General features: G+C 39.6%; 1 protein-coding gene across 3 annotated transcripts; it reads right to left on the bottom strand.

Annotated features, from left to right (window-relative positions):
• Positions 1–39: 39 nt before the first annotated feature.
• On the bottom strand, positions 40–22,998 carry AMN1 (antagonist of mitotic exit network 1 homolog). 3 transcript variants are annotated; one of them, XM_068402213.1, is made up of 8 exons: positions 22,891–22,970; positions 20,202–20,292; positions 17,756–17,888; positions 13,905–14,049; positions 11,570–11,787; positions 7,287–7,343; positions 4,078–4,189; positions 40–3,427 (listed from the first exon to the last, which is right to left on the bottom strand). In XM_068402213.1, the coding sequence occupies exons 3-8, from the start codon at positions 17,795–17,797 to the stop codon at positions 3,354–3,356; spliced, it is 648 nt and encodes a 215-aa protein (XP_068258314.1). In that variant the 5' UTR covers positions 17,798–17,888; positions 20,202–20,292; positions 22,891–22,970; the 3' UTR covers positions 40–3,353. The 3 variants fall into 3 exon arrangements, with proteins under 3 accessions (XP_068258314.1, XP_068258313.1, XP_068258315.1); XM_068402212.1 differs by lacking the exon at positions 20,202–20,292 and having other exon boundaries at positions 22,891–22,998; XM_068402214.1 differs by lacking the exons at positions 20,202–20,292; positions 22,891–22,970 and adding an exon at positions 21,262–21,492.
• Positions 22,999–24,414: the final 1,416 nt, after the last annotated feature.

Genomic DNA, 24,414 nt, shown 5'->3' with positions numbered 1-24,414 from the left:
CATTATCTTCCATGCAATTTGACCTACACTTTAAATAGATTAGTAGAAGACTGGTTTATTTCTGCAACACTTGAGTGTGGCTATGACAAGTGTTAAATTATAAAGTAAACACATTCCTTCTGGTTGCGTAAACTCATGGGTTTCTAAGGGTCATCAGACCCGTGCAAGACCACGCTAGCTAAACCCTTCTACTTCCAGATGCAGCATATCAACATAGTGTGCTACCTGCCCTGTATAATGCCCAAATTGCTAGCATTTTAAAAATTTTAGTGTAGAAATCATAGGAGTCTCACTAGAGGTTATGCTGTTTCAAGAAAGCCAATGAATATGACTTATAACTGTGATGAGACCACTGGTCCATCATGTAATAAATTCATTCTACACTTCTAATTTTTTTTTCTTTAATATGACTACAATTGAACAATATATAAATGGTTGTTATTTTCAGCTTCTGGAGGCCACTGGAGATATAATAAGCCGCATACAGCAGAACACATACTCTGCTGAACTCTACCATCCTGAGATTCATGTACTCAGACACTAAATTTGCTCCTATTTCACTCACAACTATGCTTACGAGGACCAATATTTTGTTCCTTAAAAGGATTTTCATACAGGAACACAGGGAAAAGCCAGGGCAAATAAGTACTTGCCCACCCATCGATCCAGAGGGACCTTGACAAGCTTGAGAGAGCTGGGCCCGTGTGAACCGCATGAAGTTCAACAAGGCCAAGTGCAAGGTCCTGCACGTGGGTCAGGGCAATCCCAAGCACAAATACAGGCTGGGTGGGAAATGGATTGAGAGCAGCCATGAGGAGGACTTGGGGGTGATGGTTGATGAGAAGCTCAATATGAGCTGGCAATGTGCGCTTGCAGCCCAGAAAGCCAACTGTATCCCGGGCTGCATCAAAAGCAGCGTGGCCAGCAGGTCGAGGGAGGTGATTCTGCCCCTCTGCTCCGCTCTCCTGAGACCCCACCTGAAGTACTGCATCCAGCTCTGGGCTTCCAACATAAGAAGGACATGGACTGTTGAAGCAAGTCCAGAGGAGGGCCACGAAGATGATCAGAGGGCTGGAGCACCTCTCCTATGAAGACAGGCTGAGAGAGTTGGGGTTGCTCAGTCTGGACAAGAGAAGGCTCCAGGGAGGCCTTCTAGCAGCCTTCCAGTACCTGAAGGGGGCCTACAGGAAAGCTGGAGAGGGACTTTTTACAAGGGCATGTAGCGACAGGAAGAGGCGTAAAGGTTTTAAACTGAAAGAGGGCAGATTTAGATTAGATATTAGGAAGAAATTCTTTACTGTGAGGGTGGTGAAACACTGGAACAGGTTGCTGTGACGGATGCGCTTGACCCCTTAACCAAACTAACAGTAGTTTGGTACAGACTCCAAAGGAGGTAAAGGCCTGAGCCATAGCTGGGACATGAACTCCTCCAGTTTCAATCTGTTCTCTGAAACTCACAAATGAGCAGAGTGACACAGTGAGCATCAATGCATATGAGCTTAGATCACTGACTATGTGATTAACACATGAATAGCAGGTGGTGTTTCCAAGACTCACTTATCAAAGAACAAAGTTGTGGGTACAAGGAGTCTCGTGCATACCTTTCCCATCACATGTAATTTGACTACGAGCCAACAACTTTATTCCATAAATGTGATAGCCTGAGTGAGCCGCTTTTGAGCTCTCCCTGCTGGGCAGCGTGGCTGCATGGCGGCGATCTCCCCCTGAGCTGGGACACCTCTCAAGGTTGCTGCTCGAGGCACAGAGACCTTTTACTAATGGCAGATCTTTGGTAAGTCACTGTTAGCATGCTGAATTAATACTAGTGAAACATTACCAATCAATGGAGCTATTAAATCTTAATTATTATAACCTTTGTATAGATAATTCCACTCGACATAAACCATTTACCAAGTCTGAGACTAAGATTGGATCTAGCCACACCTAAGCTCCATCAGGAGTTTAGAAAGCAAGGGGATCCATTCTGAACCTCATGACTCAACGGGAGCATCTTCCTCACTCTTTGTATTCTTCCCATTAGATATAAACCATTGACCAAGTCTGAGACGAAGATTGGGTCTAGCTGCACCTAAGCTCCATCAGGAGTTTAGAAAGCAAAGGGGTCCATTCTGAACCTCATGACTCAGTGGGAGCATCTTCCTTACCTTTCTGCATCTCCAGTCTCTATGTGAATCATTCTAACTCGAGTCTAACTCAATGCAGTAATTAATCAAGTGTACCTTGCCATCGAATCTTGTTAAACCACTGTCGCATTTACCACTGAGCTTTGTTATCAACAAAATATATTGTTGAAACATATTGCTAATTCTCTCTTTTGACTGAGGTGCATTCCACCCATTTCATGACAAACTGGCATGGTCAGCAGGATCCTAAATCAGGATTTGCAACAGTTGCCCAGAGAAGCTGTGGATGCCCCCTCCCTGGAAGTGTTCAAGGCCAGGTTGGATGAGGCTTTTTGAGCAACCTGGTCTAGTGGAAGGTGTCCCTGCCCATGGCAGGGGGGTTGGAACTAGATGATCTTTAAGGTCCCTTCCAACGCAAACCACTCTACAATTCTATGATATACAAGATTCTTTTATTGGTCATAGCTACTGCTCTGTAATTTGTTAAGTCCCCACAATAATTTCAAAGCAATTTTGTGTTTACACATTCAGAAACTGTACTTTTGAATGTGTAAAAATCCAGCAAGTACTTGACGGTTAATAAAAACAGAAACCTGTAGCATCAAAAGAAAGGTACCTATGGTTTTTCCTCCAGACCTAGCAAAAATACATGGTGGAAGGAGACCGTTTGTTACTACTTTTAAAATACATTCACATTGCTGTTAATGCCACCTCCATTCACCAGTTCTCTCTGTTGACTTTTGTCAGATTGAAGACCTAACTTTACAGACACTTCTGTGTTAAGTGTTAATACTATGTCTGGGCTTGGTACTTCTAGTTGCAACTACCCTCTCGGACTACAAACTCAGAACAGAGACTTACTTAAATTGGGTTTGTGTATGTAGCTAAAATGCTAAAAGATGCTAAGCAGTAGCCAAATCTGATACTTCAAGGAGGCTGAGCGATGACAGTATAATATTAATTACAGTTCAACTTTCTTCTTAATGAAGTATGATCAGTGATGCAAAGACAGACAGAGCTCTAAGTAGAGACAATGGGGAAGCCCAGACTCGAAGGCAAGGACTGGAATGGTGATGGAGACCTCTGGTGGGAATAAAGAGGGAAGCAATCTGGTGGTACAAAAGTCAACAGCTATTTCTCCAGGGTTCTTGTTTTCTGAAAGAGCTCTCCCACTTGTAAACTTTACACTCATACGTACACAATAAATAATCAGTAAACAGTCCATGTTACTTGCTTGATTTTGTTTGATATGACTAGCTGCTCTAAAACATCTCGGGAACGATCTGCAAAGGAACCAAAGAATTTCTTGTTATTCATTCAGAATATATATAGGTGGTGTTTAGAAATCAGGTAAACAGCAAAATAAATCAATTATATATCTGCATTTATGCTTATCTTGCTATTACAGTATCACACTTCAGATATACCTGTGGTAATTCAAAACCACTCAAGTTCTTTCTCCAGTCACGTAACTGTAAAGGATCATCAACCATCTGAACTTAAAAAACCCAAGATAGATCACAACCTCTCTTAAGTTTGGTTTATTTTTTTCAGGCTGACCAGTCCTACTCCATTCCACTGTTTCTTGAATGGATGCTGTTCCATACTTTTGGAATAGAGCAGGGGTTTAAGATGCTAACATTTTTCTGAAGTCTTATCAACTTTCGGTCTTCATCAGCATGTTGAGGGGAAAAAAAAAAAGGAAAACAAAATCCAAACTGCAAAACAACAAAAAATCTCTCTTTGAAGGTTGCCATATTTCAAAGCTAAACTCTCACCTTGCTTTGAAAATCTCAGCGTATGATTCTTATTTTATCTAGTAAGTTATTATTTGTTTGGGATTATTCACAAAGTATAGTGTGCTTTTCCAGAGAGCAAGACGATACTGTCAGGATGTAATTACTCTTCTTACTCCTTGCATGATTTGACCTACCTGTTATCAATGGGCATCCATGGAACAGAAAAATGTGTATCTTCGGACAAGAAGTAAGGACTGCTTCCACAGCAACATCGGTCAGATTCACACAGCGTTCCATGTGGATCTCCTGTTATGAATATAGTAGTAACAAAAGCCTGTCAGAGCACCCATAGTTTGAAAGGCAGAGCTTTTCCTTTGTCCAACCATTTTCAGAGATCCCCACCCAGAGAAATTATGACCTACTACTCCTCTGTACATTGACCCCATATGTGGTCCTGTGCAGACCAGGAAAATACCCTCAGGAAAAATTAGACAGCTTTTCTATGAAGAGTCAAAACAAAAAACACCTGAGTTTTCCCAAAACACCTATATCATTCAAGATAGCTGAGAAAACACTTCAATGGGATTCTATGGTGTTTGAGCCCCATCAGGTTTCCTATGACACACATTCTCCTAGCAATTTGTTGTCCAGGAGAACAGAACCCAAACTGAATTCTGGGGTTTCCTAAAACAGGCAGGATTCACGAGTCTCTGCTGAGGTTCCTAATTCTATCTATATGTCTATCTATATGTCTATCTAGTTCCTAAAAGAAGTCTAAGAACTTCTTCCAAGACAAGACTAAAACCTGCTGTGTTCTTCATTTCTCTGCAGTTGTAAAACTAGTCGCTGTTGTATGTGCTAGAGAAAGAATAACTTCAGAATAAATTAACAGATTATTACCAACTTTTTTTCCCCTCTCTAAACTGCCTTACATATCAATAAATACAACATACAAGAAGAAATGCAGGAAAGAGACTATCAAATCTAATGAAAATACGATTTGGGAAAATATACTTTGGGGATCCTGGGGTAAAAATAAAAAACCTCCGTTATTTTATTGTGAAAGAGTGTCTTTCCAAATGATAAACTTCAAGGATCTTGAAAGAGGTCAGAAATGAAAGAGCCCTTTGTAGTAAATGCAACTTTGTACAGAATGATGACGCAGAAAACAAGAACTGTATTCACAGAAGCAAGATATACAAAAGCTGATATATATATAGTTTTTAGTTCATTTTAATAAGTGAAATGTGGAATCTGAATGCCTCTGAATGAAGTAAGAAGATTTATAAAGTTGCCTGCTAGTTACAGTTTGAGAATTTTAAGACCCTATTTTTTCACTGTGTACCTGACATTAGATCACTGTTTATAAATTTTCACTTTGATGACATGAAACAGAGGTATGAGGATTGTGACACAGACAAGGAAAAGTTACACTGAAGGAGAGATTGTAGTAAATAATTCCATGTTCTCTACTAAATTTCTTTTTCTTACTGTTTGTAAACCAAGAGACCTAAACTGTTCTAGCTGTTTATACTGATAGAATACAACTTACACAACTTTTGTTTTTAAATTGTCATTCCATGCAAAAACATTAAATTTTGGCTTATTAAAACTGCACAGACTGCTTCCCACCCAAAAAAAAAAAACCATCCAAAAAAAACCAAACGCAAAAGCACTTAAATACATGGCTTTTAAGAAAGTGAAAACAAGTATTGAGCACAAGAAAACAAACAAGCAAAATCCATAATACTGTTCAGTCTGGCATGACTGAAATTTCACATTAGATCTTCTGAAATCAAAGCCCACCACCTCAACATTACCTTCTTTAACAACACTTACAGACAAAGCAGGTCTTATGTATGCTACCTAACTTGTTCTTCCTGATCTAGTACAGCTTCCACAGGTGTTCATGTGCAGCACACACAAAAGAAAACCCATGCCCTTTCAAAGAAATGGAAACTACGGCAATGTGACCAGGAAACACCAAAGGCCACATCTTGTAAGCTGGAAATTTTTATTAAAAATAAATGGAACTGTGTTTCTATGGTTTGAAGAAAAAGGGATTACACACAAGAAAATAATTCTCTGCAAACTGTGGACAGTAATAATACAGAAGAGGGAAGATAATACTGACAGTAATTATACCAACATTGCTGGAAGATACTTCAAAACCCTCTAGGAACTTTATAGAATGCCGCTCTACTCAATAGCAAACCCAAAACTTATTACAATAAACTTATGAAAACTTATTACAATATTTGTGTTTTAAGACATATGTACAGAAGACTTTTGAGACCAACCTAGTCCAAATGACCTAATTCAAGTCACAGTGATAGACACTGCTTTACATTTGTAGGCTGGATATGAGAGGTGTCCTATGAAGACTATTTCCACATTCTCAGGGTTGTTTAGAAAATCTGGAATCAATGTTATGCTACAGCTAAAGGTGTAACCAGCTAACAGACAACATTTTCAAGTCACTTCTAGTATATTAAAAAAAAAGATCTCTCATTGCTATGGTCTGAAAATTAATAATTTCATCTTGTACCACAAGACTTATCAAAACTAGAAAGATTGTTCAAACTAGACAAAATCAGCTGGAAAACACCAAAACCAAATCTAACTGTTCATCTTCCAAATAAAACAATAACAGCTCTATTTTTTCCAGGTTATTAATAATATCAGTTGACCCAGATTTGGTATTTTTGTTTAGGGTTGGTTCTTTTATTAAACACTATAAACTACCAAAAGTATGACTTGTTTCCCATCTTAGTTTCTAGCTGAATAGCTTGGATTCAGAACCAGCCTTTACGAAAGCAAAAACACACACACAGATAAGAAATGTACTATATAGAAAAGTAGAAGATTATTTATGTTAAGAGGTAGGGGATGCCTCTTCTCCATCACTTTATCACTGTCTCAGTGCCCAGAGAATCTTTATGCAAAGCCAACTTCTTTTTCACAGTTGCTTTCACAAGTTAGAGATTTACCTATGCAGAGGTGCTGAGTTCTTAAATCCATGAAATTATCCACATTATGAATTCTGCCTCAGTGTTCAATAGAATCAAGAAACAACTCCAAAGAAATCAAGGGGAAAAGTTAAGCATTCATTTGCATTTATTATACAGCTCTCTAAAACAACATGAGTTAAAATAAGCATACTACACTCAACAGAAGAAAACTCATTTTGAAAAGACTGAGGTTCTCAGGAAGCTGGTCTGGGGCATTGCTACAGAGAGACAGAAAATATTCAATTCATATCCAAAATCAGGGCGAGTGTGTACACAAACAAAGGCAAAAGTCGGTCAATAAAACCCATCTCTCAGAAGTAACACTGACGATAATTTAAAAATGCAGGTATTTGCTTTTGTTCAGTTCTTTGTTAGTAGGTTAAGGAAGTTACCTTTAAATTCTTTGAACACGTTCCACTCACTAGTGCTACAACGCCATCATCTGTTACCTAGACAAAAAACCACATTATTAACACAATGGATTAAAGCTCAATTTTTTCAAACACAGCTATTTGGGGGGTAAAAAAAATATTAATTTATTTACTCCCTGCAGTCACTGAGTACACTTAACATTACAGTATTTTCTTCCCAGTTAAGTTAGTAGAAAAAATGTTCCAAGTATGTTTTTTTCAGTCTATTAAACACTGTTGCATTTTACTGCCATGTGATCCCAGCTTTCTACTGGGATGTTTCCAACTGTGTAACTGCTACTTCCGCAGCTTCCTTGTCTCATTTAACAATGGGTATGCTATTATGGTCAAAGCATGGCACTTTTAATTTATAAGTTTTAAAGCACTTCTGCTCTACCTAGACCAATTTCTCCCCTGTTTTCAGGACTGCTGGAGATGTTCCTGAAGGAAGTTTCTTGGGTTGGGGAAAAAAAAAAAGTAATCACAAGTCTTTTATCTGCTGTCTTACTTATCTTGAAGCAAACAAGTTACATAAGACAAAAATCCCTCAAACAAGCAGTCTTACAGCAGTCGCCATACACTCTCACTAAAAGGTTTATCAAAGTGATTGGCTACAGCCAGCCATGAAGGAATGACAACCTGCAAGAGAGAGGAGAGAGACAAAAGACACTCCTTTCCTTAGAAAGGCAAGAAAGGCCAATTTATTCGTCTGCTTCCAGGAACCAAATTCATTAAACTTCCTCCCCACTTCAAAAGCTGGATTGGATATCAGATCTGTCACACAGGCTTTTTCATAGAGCTTACATTAGATGGCAGGAATAGTAGTCATCAGATATACATAGTAAGGCTCAGCCAAATTTGACAGATAGAACCCAGAGACCACAAGCTCCATTTCTGTTTAAAGATTTGATTATTCCCATTGCACAAATTATCGTATTGCCTTCTGGCCCTCTACTGCAAGCCTACTGTACAGAACTGTAACAGAAAGGGTCAGATCAGTGCACATGGAGAGGAATGTCCCAGCATGGAGGCACACAAAGACCTATAAGAATGGCAGGTGTTGTCAGTACCTAGCTTAGCAGGTCATCAAGATGCCAGCACATTTAGCTCCTCAAGACACCCAGACCAGGAGACAAAGGGTGGTAAATGAATAAATTCTAAAAACTCCCATAGATGGGACAGAATGGAGAGAGTAATCACCGTCAGTTCCTAAAGATTATAAAACAGTACATCCAAAACCAGTGCATAGTTACCAACCAAAAAACAGCCAGAGTAAATGATTTGATAGCCTGTGTCCCTTATCCTCCACATCATCAAAAAAAAAAAACCCTGGACCAGACTGCCTGGTTGGTGGAAAGACCACCTGAATGCTACTGTCTTCATACTTGTGAGTATACAGTTATGACAGCGTAAGAGCATGAAACCAGTTTTGTATTAAAACAAAGTCCCCTCACTTCCCTGTAAAAGCTCACAGTAACCACTGCTATCCTATTACTACAGCGTTGCAGTATTGTTTCCTACTCTATTGAATACCTATGTGCACTGTCTGTAATGCCATATCTACCCATCCTCAACAAGGGATACACTCTTATATTGGGGATAAACCACCTGCACTTGGTACCAAGCCACAAATACATCAGCTTCTTCATACAGACCAGTTGTCACCAAACTCCGCATGCATCTCTCGAAAAGGCTCACATATCCTGGCACCAGCAGTTAAGTACATTAGCAACCCATTCTCTGTTCTACACAAGAAATGTCCAGACAGATGAAACGGCTAACCCACAACACTCCTGCTTTTGCCAACATGTTTTGCAGAGAATAAACTGTCTCACACCCTACCTAGAAAACCGTTGCAGTTAGCACAGCCCTTTCAAGCAAGATTCTTCCTACAATTATTTGCCATACACCAAGTCAATGAACATTAAAGAGGAAATGTACTGTTTAATTAGTGCAGGGATTTGGACTCTTGAGCCTGTGTTTCTACCTGGTAACGCTGCTGGTATTTAGAGTACACTAGAAGTAGAGCAGTGTACAGGGCTTATGTATAAAACCAGCCTCCTCAGAATGGTAACATAAGCATACTGATAAGTAAACATAAATAGATTCCTTATGCAGTCTTGGGCCAGTGTAGCAGAATCCTTCAGGCCAAGCTTCCACTCTCACTCTCTGTGTGCATCCAGGGGACACAGAGCTACATCTTCTCAGTTCAATCCTTTCTTTGCCTCACCTGCCCCATTTCTTGTTATTTTGCACCACCTTCTATACCTTCTACTTATTGTACTTTATCTCTGCAGTCACCAGATGAGCCTATTTTTAAAATGGCCACATCACCTTGAGGCATTTGGCCCCTTTACATCTGCTTCCTTGCTCCTGCAAGTGAGCTGTGCCCTTCTTTGCCTGTTCGTGATTTCCGACGTTCTCACTGTTTTACACACAGCTCTGCCAGTTCCACTTGATATTTTTACTATGCATTCTGGTAATCAAACACAAGAATAAGGCTAGGCCTTGCAACCTGTCATGTATCTCTACAGAAATGAGCCATCCATAGTTTCTCTGCTCCATCTTACACTTATTTCATTTACATCTAGTATATGTTTCCATTTATTTTTAGTCAAATGCAATTCAGAATTCTAGTGTATTATCATCATATGATTATCAGAAAGGAAAAAAAATGTGGAAATGCTTAGTTACTCAAGAAGATTTCATCTCATTGAAAACATTTACAGGAAAACTTAGCTATTCACATAAAGGAAGAGAGAGGCAAGGGAACAAAAAAGTAATGAAATAAGTTTGAAGAAATGAGAGTTAAATGATAATAATAAAAATTACCAAAGAAAAGATTAAAATTACTTTTGATGCCCTACTTCTGGAAAAACTGAAAGAAGAATAGCATCTAAAATAAGAACCTGCTATGTGTTTTCCAGATACGACATTTCATTATGAATGTTCTGTGCTTGACTCACAGTCAACATAGAGTAATCACTCACCATCACAGTCAACTGAACACTACACTTAACGCAAAAAATCCTTTTCCCCAGTTCACTATCTTACTGTAACGATGAAGTACGTTACAGTATTGCTGTTGCAGCTGATTTCCCACTTCTCATGCTAAATGCTGTTGCTAAATCCTCTTACCTGCCCTTTCTGACATTTTAAATGCCATTCTTTCTTTGTTGACTTCATAACATAACGCTGACAAGCCATTCAGAAAGCATAGTCACTCTTGAACTAGAACTAGTTATGGAGTTATAGGAGCTTATATTATGTGACATCTGTACTGGTTTTGGCTGGGATAGAGTTAATTTTCTTCATAATACCTGGTATGGGGCTATGTTTTGGATTTGAGCTGGAAACAGCATTGATAACGCAGAGGTGTTTTCGTTATTGCTGAGCAGTGCTTACACAGAGCCAAGGCCTTTTCTGTTTCTCACACCACCCGACCAGTGAGTGGGCTGGGGGTACACAAGAAGCTGGGAGGGGATGCAGCTGGGACAGCTGACCCCAACTGGCCAAAGGGATGTTCCATACCACGTGATGTCATGCTCAGCATATAAAGCTTGCGGAAGAAGGAAGGAGGGGGATGTTCAGAGTGATGGTGTTTGCCTTCACAGGTAACCCTTATGCATGATGGGGCCCTGCTTTCCTGGAGATGGCGGAATACCTGCCTGCTGATGGCAAGTAGTGAATGAATTCCTTGTTTTGCTTTGCCTGTGCACATGGCTTTTGCTTCACCTATTCAACTGTCTTTATCTCAACCCACAAATTTTCTCACTTTTACTCTTCTGATTCTCTCCCCCATCCCATTGGGGGAAGTGAGCGAGTGGCTGTGTGGTGCTTCGTTGCAGGCTGGGGTTAAAGCACGACAACATCCTATATTATTATTATTCAGGTCAGTTTGTCCTAACTGAAAGCAGACTGTCCAAGATTCTACTTTCTTTAAATGAAATATTTTGGATTACTTTACAACTTGAAGAAAATTATTGCAAAAAATAAAAATTCTGGAAAAAAACCCTCCAGTATGAAGTAGATTCTAATAAAAGTTTTCTTTGGTCCACAATACATGCTGTAAAACCACAATGTGTATTCTTCTGTTTACCAAGATGCAAAATACATCTTTCCTTTTCCTTGAGAGGAGGAAATTGGAAGTGAACTGTGGTCCTAAATCTTGTCAAGAGTACAGCGAAAAAGATCCCCTTTCAATTCTATCATGACAATCTTAAAAAATAAACAAAAGTCAATTAACCAATTGCCACCATAGTTACCTGAGTAGATGAAAAGTCCACACTGTGAAGAAATTTGCAGTTTTCTCCTAGTGCCTGCAGAGATGCATCCATGATGCCTGAGCAGCTGCCCAAGTTCACTATTTGCAGGAACTGGCAGTTGAGTGCAAGAGCAAGAACTCCACTGTCAGTTATATCGCAGCACCTTTTAAAAGACGCTTCACGCAAGTAAGGACAGGATAAGGCTAGTGCTATGACACCTGTCAAAGAAACAGCAATTTAAAGAATTATTCATTTTTTAACATAATCACCATGCTGAATCCAATATACTGTCCCCTGGTCATTGACTGTTCAACTTTCATCTTATGCCATGCCAGCAAGACTCTGTACAAGGAAATTATTTTGCGGCTGGTTTCTTTTAATTCAAGGATGAGAAAAATATAATGACAATGATGCTAGAGTTGATAAAAATTTCTAAATGCTGAATTCACCTTCATACTGCAGAGGGATACCTGCGGGGTATTATATACATGAAGTATCACATCAGTGAGCATGTGAAAAAAAGGCAATGGCTTGAAAGCAGACTGATGATAGCGCTAGGACAGGAATCAGGTACACCTAAGACACAGATCAGGATGGGACTGAAGGTCCATGGACAGCCGGTGCAGGTGGGACAGGTCATGGCCATTAGGGTCTGTTGGTGCCCTCATAGCCCTGACAATTAGTAATAACCAAAATATTTGCACAGAAGTGTTGTCAGGAGGTAGTCAATAAAATACAAGTACGTGAACTACAGATCCAATTCATGAAAGGAATTTATTTCATGGATGATAGAAACATGATGATTCCAGTTGTAGAGAAAAATCACATCACTTCTGGACAGATAGAAATAAAAAGCTGAATGTCATTAAGATATGTTACTATGTAAGAACTTCAAAGAAACATGGATAAAATAGTACTTGCTTGGGTCAGAACCGCTTTGCAAAGAATGACAGAAGAGACAGTAGCGGTAGTTGAATTTGACAGAGAAGTAGGTACTACTGGATATTGTATTAAAGGACACCAAATGTTCCATGTGTAACCTACAGAGCAAATGCTTCCTAGTTATTACAGGGCTCAGATATTTCTGGATGTGGTAGCTAGCAGGTTTCTTAAAAACAAAAGCAAAACCAAACAAACGAAGCAACCCCAAAAACCCCAACATAAAAATCCCCACCTGTTACTGAATTAGTAAAAGGTAACACTGCTTTAAAATGGGGTGGTTTGGGGTCTTTTTTTTCCTGTATGTAATTGAGATGAGTGATAAAGAACTGTTCCATCTTAAATTAAAGGCTTCATAACTGATTCTCGGTTTTAAAAGGGCTCAGTTTATAAGTAGGAAAGTTAGTAAAGCTGGATGGACTAGGAACTTGCCAATAAAGAACGAGACTTCTCAGTTTTAATTGCAAAGTAATCAGGAATCTCTGTCCAAATAGACGAAAAGTATACGTAAAGAGCTCTAGGCTTAGCTGGTACCTTAAGAACCGTACTAGAAATCAGTGGACAGACGAAGGCATGCAGGGAAGACCATCGCAAACTATATCTCAGGGGTGTAACACAAGAAGTGTAACAATGAGGTGACACTGAAAATAAATAAACCCAATTTTTAGAAGTTTAACCAATTACTTAAGTAAAAATAGAAATGTATCACTATGCAGTGGTAAGGAAATACAAACCAAGACTGATCTAAAGTATGGTATACATTAGCTCAACACTAAATTAATATTTTGCCTCAATTTTCAATAAGGATGAGTTAATGATGGAGCATAGGAGTAAGTGTAATGAAAATACAAAACAAAACTTGTGGGAAATAAAACTTGGCAAGCTTAATTCTTTTAAGCTAGCAGCTCCTGATACAACTTGAAACTGGAGGTTAAAAGTAACACCTAAAATCCTGAAGTCCTAAAGCAAGTCAAATAGTTTAAGTCAGAGAAGATGCTATAAGCTTATTTAATAACAAATACATTTAATTTAAAAAGGGGGAAAAGTAATTTAGGAAATCACAAGCCTGAAACTTCAACCCCAGTGGTACTGGTAAGGCTCTGGAACAAGTTTTGAGGAACGAATAATTAAGATGAAGTGGCAAATATGATCAAATGTAGCATAGTTTTACCAGAAACCTAGCATGAGAGTAACTTGAGAGCTGTCTTTCATAAGATAATCAGTGCCCTAGGCCTATAATTTACACAACTGAAGTGACTTTTCATTAGCATTGGTGTGGCATTGGGGATTTTATTAAGCAATATTTACCCCGGGTATTTTTTTGCAATTTACTCCAATCTAACAAGAAAAATGAAACAGAAGTAAGATCCCAGTTATCTGTGCACAGATAACATACCTTCTGAAGTGATTCCCAATCTGTTTTCTTTGCAAGAATTTAAGTTGATTTTTTTCAATTGCTTGCAGTTATAAAGCTGCAATAATGCATTATCTGAAATATCACAGTCTCGGAGGTCTAGAGACTCTACAGCAGGGTGCAATACCTGTAATGAAAACTTACTATTTCAGTCAAACTCTGCTATGTCATGGAACATGCATATTTTTATCTACAATACCTGTAATTTTAGACATCACATAGAACTTTTAAAAAATATTCACTCAAGAATGGGGTTACCAGTCCTAGGAACTAAAAAAGCTAAAGAAAATACCGAGTATATGCCGCAACAGTTCATCTCTTAACAGCATGAACGTTCAGTTTTTGTGATCACATCTAGAGTAGGAGCAGATTAACACTACTATTTAAACAGTGGAAGTACTGTTTTGATGGTACAGTCGCTAACACTAGTGATTCTGCCAGCACAGATATGTTTACCAAGGATAATACCCTCAAACTTATTAGCACAACTTTGACGGCAGAAATCTGAAGTCTAAAAAAATACTGACTGTGATCAAAACTTAAAACCGCTGAACAGATAAGGATGATATTTGAAAGATATTTTGCCCCAGAGTATTTTTCTCATCTACACACATATTCTTTTTCTCAGAAACAAGCAATCTCATTATCATACCATGAGAAGGTACCAAATCTTCACTAAACAGACTTTTTCACTCCCACAAACATAGTGTTTTTTCCCCACAAACTCCCTCCAATATAGGTTGGAGTTTTTTGCAAAATATTCCCCAACAGGGCATTTATGAAATTTAGACCCAAAGCAATGGAAGGCCTCAGATTTTAAGTAACAATAGCCATATATCTTACTTCTAATTTAATTTTCAAGGATTCTTATCACTTTTTAATAAATACTGTTCATAGCCCCCTCTTGCACAAACAGTCTATACATTTGCTGAGCTGTCCTTCAGACCAACAGGCATTAGATCAGGTTTTCACGTTACCTTATATTACTCCCTTCAGCTTGTCATTCCCTTCCTTAACTCACAAGGATAAAAGCATACGGTAAATCTCCATACACAAGCAAAGATAACAGCATAGCTGGCAGGCTTGCTAAAGGCCTATACTTTTCTCAGGTTCACCATTCTAACAGGTACAATAAAGATATTACAAAGAATACTGGTTTTCTGTTTTGCAGATATATAAGATGCTAAAATCTTTACTGACAAACCTTTTGAAAAAAACAAAAACTTCTAGTAGATTGTAATTGTAACCTTTCTGCAAAATGAATGGCAGACCTCAGACAGCTTTGACAGCTTTTCTTCTCCAAATGCTAAAAGCCTCAAATATGTCTCTTTGTGCCACAAAACCACCAACACATCCCACAATACACTTTTGAGTAGTTTTCACAAGATAACATTCAGCTCTTATTTCACTCATGTTTTTGAATTCATATCTAAGGAACCAAAACAGCCAAACCCAGAGATGACGTGCTTAAAGCCAGTGACCGTTAACATGTATTCAAGATGCTTTCCCTGACTGTTGGCTTTCTTTCACAACTCCAAATTGCCTAGGACACAACAAAAGTGAAAAAACTGCTGGTTTTGAAGCCACACGAGAAATCTCATGAGAAAAAGAAGGATCAGATGCAAGGAAGTCTAAGTGAGAAGCAACTACTTTCAGAATACTGCCTTTTTAAAGCAGCGAGGGTATTAAGCTTCTCTAGCCTGTGATTCTTCACACGCTCAGGTATTACTTAGTGGTTTGCTTTCTGTTGTTATTCAGATTCATATTCACCAAATGCATATACTGAAATCTAATCTGTCTCAAAGAAGATGGAATTTCAGACAGAGTAAAGACTGGATGCAGAGTACAGGAGATTAAAGTACAGATTTATATCCTGTGGACAAATGCTGAATGGCTTTATGGTAAGTGAGTATGAATGGTAAGTATGAATCTTTATGGTAAGCGAGTCAGAAGAAGGAGTTCAGCATGCGTGTCATGGAAGGCTGCTCCAAGCAAAGAGCAGAGTAAGGAAAAAAATGCATGACAACACAAATACGTGCAAGAACAGGGAGGTAAGAGATGAAATAGAAGCTTATACATAAATGCAGGTTAACAGAATTTAAACTGTAAGAAATTTAAGCAAAATGCTTAAACACCACCAAAGAAAGGACATGCATAAAAGCAAATGAGATCACATAGCCTGGAAAACTGCAAGAGAACAGATCTAGCTGCAATACTGCAGAGACTATGAAAGAAAAGGGCAGGAGGGAAGCAGCAACAAAGAAAAAAACTCCTTATCCATATGGAAGACTAACTGAGACGTTGCAAATGGCCCACGTAGAATACTACTGTTGTACATGATGTGAGCAAGTAATAGTAAGAAGAGCTAAACCGTTTTTGGTTTAGCTTATGGTTTACCATAAGCCATTTTTACTATGCCGAGCAACAAGAATATCTGCTAGATGAAAGAACAAGAAAACTGAAGAGCTAAATGGTATGAAGAAACAGTATGAATTCAGAACCCAAGAGGTAGCTAGCTTTTTTTTTAAATGCAAATGAGATAAACCTGGAAACTGTCAGCAAAGAAAGCTAAGGTATAACATGCCCAAGAAAAGTGATGACAGCTAAGGACAGAATTGTAGGAAATTGCAGGAATGGAGAAAGGAAAAACACATGAGAAAGGGGACCAGAACAGAATATCCTAGTGTCAGATGGAAAACAGGCTCCAAGAGAAGGCACTGATCAACTGCTGAATGAAGACAAAGACAGATGAGATGCTGCAAAGAGACAGAGGAAAGATTGTAACTTAAAACTCTCTAGTCTCTTTCCAGGCTAAAGATATCCTAATAGGTTTTGTGCATTTACACACACACTTGTACGGTTTTAATTATATACATCTCTCTGGATGCCCAGAAAAGATTAGTTACTGAAAAGATAGCCAAAACCAAATTTTGTCAACTCAAATTTGGCAAAGATAAATTAATAAAACTCTGATTTTTACTTAAAGACTTATTTTTTACAATGAAAAAATGGTGCATATTGAAGATAAATGTTTTTGTTCATGAGTTTTCCGTAGTACTTCTGATTCTGCCTCTTGGCTTCACTATTCTGACTCTGAGAAACTGATACTATTTGCCTCTTCCAAGTTACAGGTCAAAGCAGGAATGAACAGGGAGTCATTCATTTGCTGTTTCACCAAGGCCAACCTTTAGCTTTCCACAATTCTCACGCCTCCCTTTGAGGTTAAACAAGATAACAGTAGATAGACACCAAACCAGATGTGCCCCTGAATTAACAGCTAAAGAAAAATCATTAACTGGTTTCATTCTGAAACACTGACAGACATCAGTGAGCAAAAGGGCTGAAAGAATTTGAACTACCAACTTCTTGCCCTAGTATCATTGTATTTCAAAGAATTAATATTTAAAAAAATTACGTGGAGATCATGTGCATAAAGTTGATAGAACGTAACAGAAATCTAACAAGTTCCTGAAATCTTTTCATTACTAAATTATGCACTAGCTTCTTGAAACTTACTACATTCAGGAACAGAGACTGGTTTGCAATAAGTCTCATTTCCCATACTGAAAAGGGATAATTTATGTCTGCTGATTACACAGAAGACAATTATCACTGAAGGGAGAACATTTTTAATTTACATGTCACCACAAACATAATCTTATTACTACTAATACAGGACTATTAGCATTATAGAGTTTAAGAAAAAAACCTGTAAATATATAGACAGAGTAAGCAGGCCTGAATTTATGTGTTGTCTCATGTAGACAGTTTTAGTTTAGTTCATTCTTGTGTATTAACTACCACAGACAGAATATTTTTGAATGGGTTCTTACCTCACTGATATTTGAATCAGTTATTTGCCCTTGCCTACTCATTAATTTAATCAGTTTATCCTTTATGTTGGGTGGTAATGACTTAATATCAGCAGCATATCTGGAAAGGTTCTTTGTCAGACATTGAAGGCATCTGAAATAAAGGAAAGTTACAGTACAGTCAAAAAAAGGCATTACATATTAGAACTAGAATAATCAAGCCATAAGATGTCATCTTCTGCATCCAGCCATGCTGCCTTCAAATCTTATCAGTTCCAGCTGTTCCATGCTACCACCAGTTCAGTTATTGCCCTTTGGGGTCAATCAGCTGATCCTTCCTAACATGAGTCCACATAAGCAATGGAGTGCTTTGAATTGGAGATTCTATTATCTGTTGATCATAGCTACCTGATTCCCTGGGCCAACTTTTCTTTTTAAACCCTATCCAAAATATTGAAAAAAAACATTAAAATCCTACAAAACATTTTGGTTTTGTGGCATCAACGTTTTTCCATTAACTCACTCTACTAATAAACTCAGAGCAGTTACTGTAACTGCATAGTAACTTTTTCTACTGTAGCTGGCATCTATACTTTCATGTGATCTGGATATACACAGCAATAACTAAGACTGGTAAGTAAAGAGTATAATGCATTCACCCGTCAGGCAGATTTTTTTCTCAGTCTGACTTAATTAAAGAAACCATGAATCCTGTTTTTCATGGACAGGGAAAACTGAGTAGTGCTTTACTCCTAAAATGACCTGATAAAGACTATTCCTTCTTGCAAAATCTCATACTGCTCTTTCCCTGCTCCACATTATCAGACTTGTTATACCTACCACCTGTTTATAGTTCAGAGTTGTCTACAAAGTCTCAAATGGCACACTCATCTGTTCCATCAAGAGGTGCAGAACACAAAAGACTTATGATCTTTAACCTTAAGCTTTATGACAGGGTTAGGGCCTTATGACAGGACAAATGTGTATATTAGAACTTTATGACTAATTATTCTACAAATAGTCTAACTTACACCAAGGTGCAGCTTATACCAAGTTATGTCACATGAAATAGAATAGCAGAACAGATGTTAGGACACATCAGAAGAAAAGATACTAAAATAGGTTTAATGGCAAATAACAAAATAGATACATCTTCCTGCATTCTTTACGGTTGGATAATTTATATTCTACATACTCTTGCGGCGACTTACATGTGCGGCACACTTCTTTATCATGTAGTGACAATCTTAATTAAAACACCTTTACATTTGATCTTTAATTTGTGTTGCTCAAAGAGTCTCATTTTTGATGGTAGAAACCCTCTCGGTTCTGAGCTCATGTCTGAGCGTTAACAAGTCAGTTTAAAACACCTGCCAGGGCTCTGAGAAATTTGTAACAGCAGCCTCCTAAAAGTGTGACAGCTAAAGCTGTGACCTGCCCCAGCTGCCTTCTCCACCTCTTCAGCAAGCGTTGCTCCGGCCACAAATCCACTCTATTTGACAGGCCCTGCAACTTCTACACTGTCAGTTTTCAACCAAGCATAATTATGTAAATCAGCTACAAATTTGGCATACCTCTGCATGCTGGCCTTAAAACTGTACCAGCTAGGAATGCACGTGTAAGCTGGTCATTTCTCATCTTGGGAACAATAACTTCAGGAAACAGAAGCTAATATAACTTGAGGGGGAAAAAAAAAAGAATGTTCCTAAATATTTCCAATATGATGTTCTTGTGCACGTGACCTTTGGTGTGCTAATTTCTCTTTTGGGGCAGGGGGCAAAGGCCAACAAGTGGCAGACAAGCAGCAGATACCATCAAGCTGCAGAAAGACCTTAATAAATGCACTTTCTGTTAGGTTTGGAGATCTTAAAAATAATTACTTTATTAAAAGGATTACTCCACACACTAATAGGTTTGTTTCAGTTTTTAGTTTCTGCTCTAAGTTCTGCTAGTTAAACAATAAGCCTAAGGGTTAGCATAAGTAAGAAGCTTAAAGTGCAGCCTGGCATAAATAGATGGCCATCACTTGACTGGCACAAGACAAGAAACAATACATTAAAGTTACACACATTTGTTAAAAAGTTGTGTAATTATTAGTTTCAAATATTAGTCTTACTGGTATAATAATAATTATATTGTTATATTAATATAGAAAACTGCTGCAGTAGTACTAATAAAGTAGTGAAAAAGGATTAGTAACCATTCAAAAGTAGAAATTGTTTATGGTATCAAGTGCTACAGTACACATGAAGAGAAATTACCAGGTCTAAGATCTAAGGTTAATCACAAGAACATAAGCATGTAGTGTAATGCACGTCTTAAACATAATTTTAACAGATTAATCATGCACAACAAAAAAAGTATGTGTACTGTTTAGCTTTGAAAAAAGAGAAAAGTTATTAACAAGTCAGAACCCTTGTAATTAATTTCTATAAGCAGTCCAGCTGTCATGACACACCACTCTCACCAAATGTAAAGCCCAAACAGGGGTTGAAAAGGCTAGTTCCACTCCTCTTGTCTCCCCAACCACTTTTTACTGTGCCTTCCTCATGCTGGCTCTGAAATTCACAGTTGCACAGTGAGCTGTTCAGCATCTCATCTGAATGAAAATTGCCTTGACTAAAAAACTGTGAGGTCACAGAAATAATACTGCCAAAACAAGTGGCTGAGGGCAGGGGGCAGCAGCAGCCTCAAGTTAAGCCAAATTAGATTCAGCATATAGCCACAGCTCTGGAATCCTCATAGAAAACTTTTTTTGCAACAGAACCTTGTCTGGCACCAAAACGAAACCAAATCACAGTGAATTAAACTCATACTGATTAAAAATTCTACAGAAGTCAAAATATTAAGGCTCTATAATCTGAAGTGTAGCACAGATTTAAGCAAGGAAAGAAGCAAGATATCCAGTGTGGAAGCACATTAAAAAAACCACCAAAGTTAGCACAGTGTAGTAAGGGCATCTGTAGCAGGTCACTGCAGAAGACACTGTAATGAAGAGACAGCGATTTCAAGCAGAATCTGGGCAGAGTTTAAGCACAGGCCTTGGCTGCAGAGACCTATATGTCAGCATGAGTGACCATTACATAACCTGAGCACACACCACGATCACCTTTAACTCGTTCCTCTGAAGGTGTGTAAGAATGAAATGTTTTCACCGTACCTCGGTGACTGCTGGATGAACTTGGCTGACTGACTGTAACAGAGAAGCCTGTACATGGCAAGCATATTACACCTCCACATTCTTTGTCTTGCCTTGAGATTAAACAGTGTATCTACATGTAACATTCCTTTACTTGACTGCAGAAATGAAGAATAGTTGCTTACTTCTAAAAAAATCTTATGAAGGCTCTAAAGACCACAAGGAGTGTGAACCTCACCACAGATGGGATCTGTGCAGCACACTAATCAATGTGAAGGGCCTTGTCTCATGCTGCGATAGCCAGGGTCCTCAGCATCAGAAGGGACATAAGACTGCTATCACGTTTTCTACTACTACTATTCTTTATGCAATAAACCAGTTAACTAACCTTGAGAGTCCACACTGTTCTTACTGAGATCCCAAATGAACCAGCACCTCCATGTTGCAAAACAGCACCCTACCTTTGGCTAGGGTGAGTCAAACACTTTCTGAGCCTTTTGGGGGGCTATGTGTGCATCTACCATTTGACTATTCCCTCTTCTATGATGGATGCCATCAATACATATTTATTATCATATGACACCGACATTTTGGCCACTGGGTAAATGACCTCTTCTGGTAATTCATCTCGAAGGAGGTAGATTGTCACTATATACTGTAGTATATAAAAACAGTTGAATCTAAAAACTTACAAGCTTAATTTTTTTCTCTTGAAGATACTAAGTGGCTAATGCAGCCGTGCTTGAATAGGGACCTGCAAATCTAGACCAACTACTTCGTTCAAATTTGCTGAAAATACTCCAAAACCAATGCAGATACATGGAAATCGATGTGAGCTATGCCAATCTAGTTACATTTAACTGTCTCTTGCCACAGAATTTTCAACTTAGCTTTAGAGAAAAGCTTATTAAGATTAATCACGTTATTTTCAAAAAGCTGGCTGATATTCTCAGAGCACATTACTGATCTGCAGTTTAAACAAGTAATCATTTAAATTATAAATGTTTTCACTGTCATTGTACTTTATAGGAAACAATAAAACACTTATTGGCTACACCAGGGCAACTATAATTTTATCTTCAGTGCTTTACAAGAAGAATAGAAGTCTAAGGCTAACTGTATTGTTTGCTAGCTATTTTTCTTTTATCTGTCAAATCAAATATTTTATCCCTATGCTCTAACTCCCTCCTAAACACAGAGGAATTTGACATAATGAAAAACTCAAAGCAAAACACCATTCAAAGGATTCACTGGGGCCAGGTGAAGCCAGGGATCCTCAACCATCCCTCCATATCCAGATCTGTCAAGAGTCATCCTGTTATCTACCGGCCAAACTCTGTCACCCCCACCAAACCCTGTCACTCCTGTCAAACCCTGCCACCTGTCCTGTAGCTCCTCCCAAACTGTCACCTCTGCCAAACCCTGTCACCTACCCTGCCACCCCATCAAACCCTGCAACCTCTGCCAAACCCTGTCACCTACTCTGTCACCTCTGCCAAACCCCGTCACCTACCCTGCCACCACATCAAACTCCATCACCTCTGCCAAAACCTGTCACCTACACTGCCACATCAAACCCCGTCACCTCTGTCAAACCCTATCACCTACACTGCCACCCCATCAAACCCCACCACCTCTGCCAAACCCTGTCACCTACCCTGTCACCTCTGCCAAACCTTGTCACCTACCCTGCCACCCCATCAAACCCCACCACCTCTGCCAAACCCTGTAAACCTACCCTGCCACCACTACCAAACGCTGTCACCCACTCTACCCGCCCCCCGCAAAGGCCTGCCAAACCTTGTCCCCTGCCCTGTCACCCTGGCCAAACCCTTCCTGCAGGCTCCCCCGTCGGAGAGCCCCGCGGGCTGCCTCGGTGGCGCTGCCTTCACTCAAGGCCGTGGCCCCGCCGTGAGGGCAGCGGTCTGACCCGCCCGGCCGGCCCCAAACCCACCGGACTTCCCGGAGGGACAGGGGGCCGGCGGGCACGGGGGGAGGGTGTCGGGGCGGCACTCACAGGTCCAGGAGGAACTGGACTTCCTCGCCGGCGCCGTCCCAACCTCCGCTGAGGCGGCTCATGGCGGCGGCGGGGAGCGGCGAACGCGCCGCCGCCCTGACCCAACGGCTCCGGGGGACGGTGCCGAAATGGCGGCAGCTTCCTGCGGCATGACGGGAGATGCAGTCCTGCTCCCTGCGATCGCCTCGGGACCTGTGGCGGGAAGCCGCAGGAACGGCTCACGGAGCGGCCTGAAATGTTGTGAAAACCCCCAAATCTCGCACAAAGGGGCTGTCTCTCCCCACTTCTAGCCCTTAATATTTAGAACAGAGTATCTTCCCAAGCCTAGAAGAAGTACAGGGCAGATTGGGGAGGTTAGGAGCCCTCAGGCAACAGGCACAGTTGTTTTAACCGCAGTTTCCCTCATTGCTGCCATCAGTGGAGTCACACCACAGCACTGGTTTTCCTAATCTCCCTTAATCTGCAGAGACGAGAGCCAGCTGTTTGCCAGATCTTTCTACCTGCAATTAATTTTCTCTCTCTGTTTCTTCTGTCTTTTTACATTTCTGCCTGGATAGTGTGATCTAAATTGAGATCACACAGTCTTTAGGAGCTAACAACATTATTAGCGTATAGTCGCTCTGTCGTTATCTTCAGACCCAAGACACACCACCCACCCCTACAAAAAAGAACAAGTGATTGACTAAGATAAGAAAACCTCTGTTCTCACAAAATTAACTGAAGGATCCGTATCTAAGAGAAACACTGGTTAATGATGATGCCCGATAACTTTGCTGAAGTCACAATTGAAACATCTGGATTAACAGATAAACTTCAAGGATGCTGATGGATGATGCTGCTGCAAGACCTAAAAAATGTACTTTTTTATGATTGGATAACTAGAAATATGCATTAGTAGGTAATTGGACGATTCATATCATACCCTTATAGTGTAAACTGTAAAACCCCTAAAGAAAAGTCACTTGGATGTGCCCAGTTTGGCTGGTACACCTCATGCACATTAATAAATGTTTATCTTTGTAATTCTATTCAGTCAGCATGAGCCAGTTGTGAATTTTGTAGCAAAAGCAGGAGGCACACGACGCCAAGAGAGCAAGCTTTGTTTTAGTTTTCCCCTCGACAGCACAAGCGAGACATTCCCCAAGGAGCCTGAGCACCAGGGAGGCTACAAGAGCAGGCTGGCCTCAGCCACCATGGAGGGGTGTTTGTCCCTAAGGAAACCCAGGAAAGCGCGAAGTTTTCCCAAGTGGCTGGTGGCTTGAAGGGCTAGTTCCATGGAAGAACATGACATGGCCCTGAACATAAGGAAATGTGATGCTCACAAAGAGGGTGACAGGAAGGAGAAGTTTTAGAGCATGTGTGCAGGCTGTGGCTTTTTACTCTGTTACATCAAAATCATTCATGGAATTCTTGGCAGTTTAGGAAAACATTTTTCCAACAAAACACATTTGCAAATAAACACATTAAAAATACTTATTTTAGCATTGGGAAGGCAGAAACCCCTGTACCAGTGATAGGTGCTCT

Source organism: Nyctibius grandis, chromosome 5 (genome assembly GCF_013368605.1).
Source record: "Nyctibius grandis isolate bNycGra1 chromosome 5, bNycGra1.pri, whole genome shotgun sequence".
In the NCBI taxonomy this organism is placed as follows: domain Eukaryota; kingdom Metazoa; phylum Chordata; class Aves; order Nyctibiiformes; family Nyctibiidae; genus Nyctibius; species Nyctibius grandis.
Note: the sequence above shows the minus strand (reverse complement) of the source record. Positions and strands in the feature narration are given on the sequence as shown.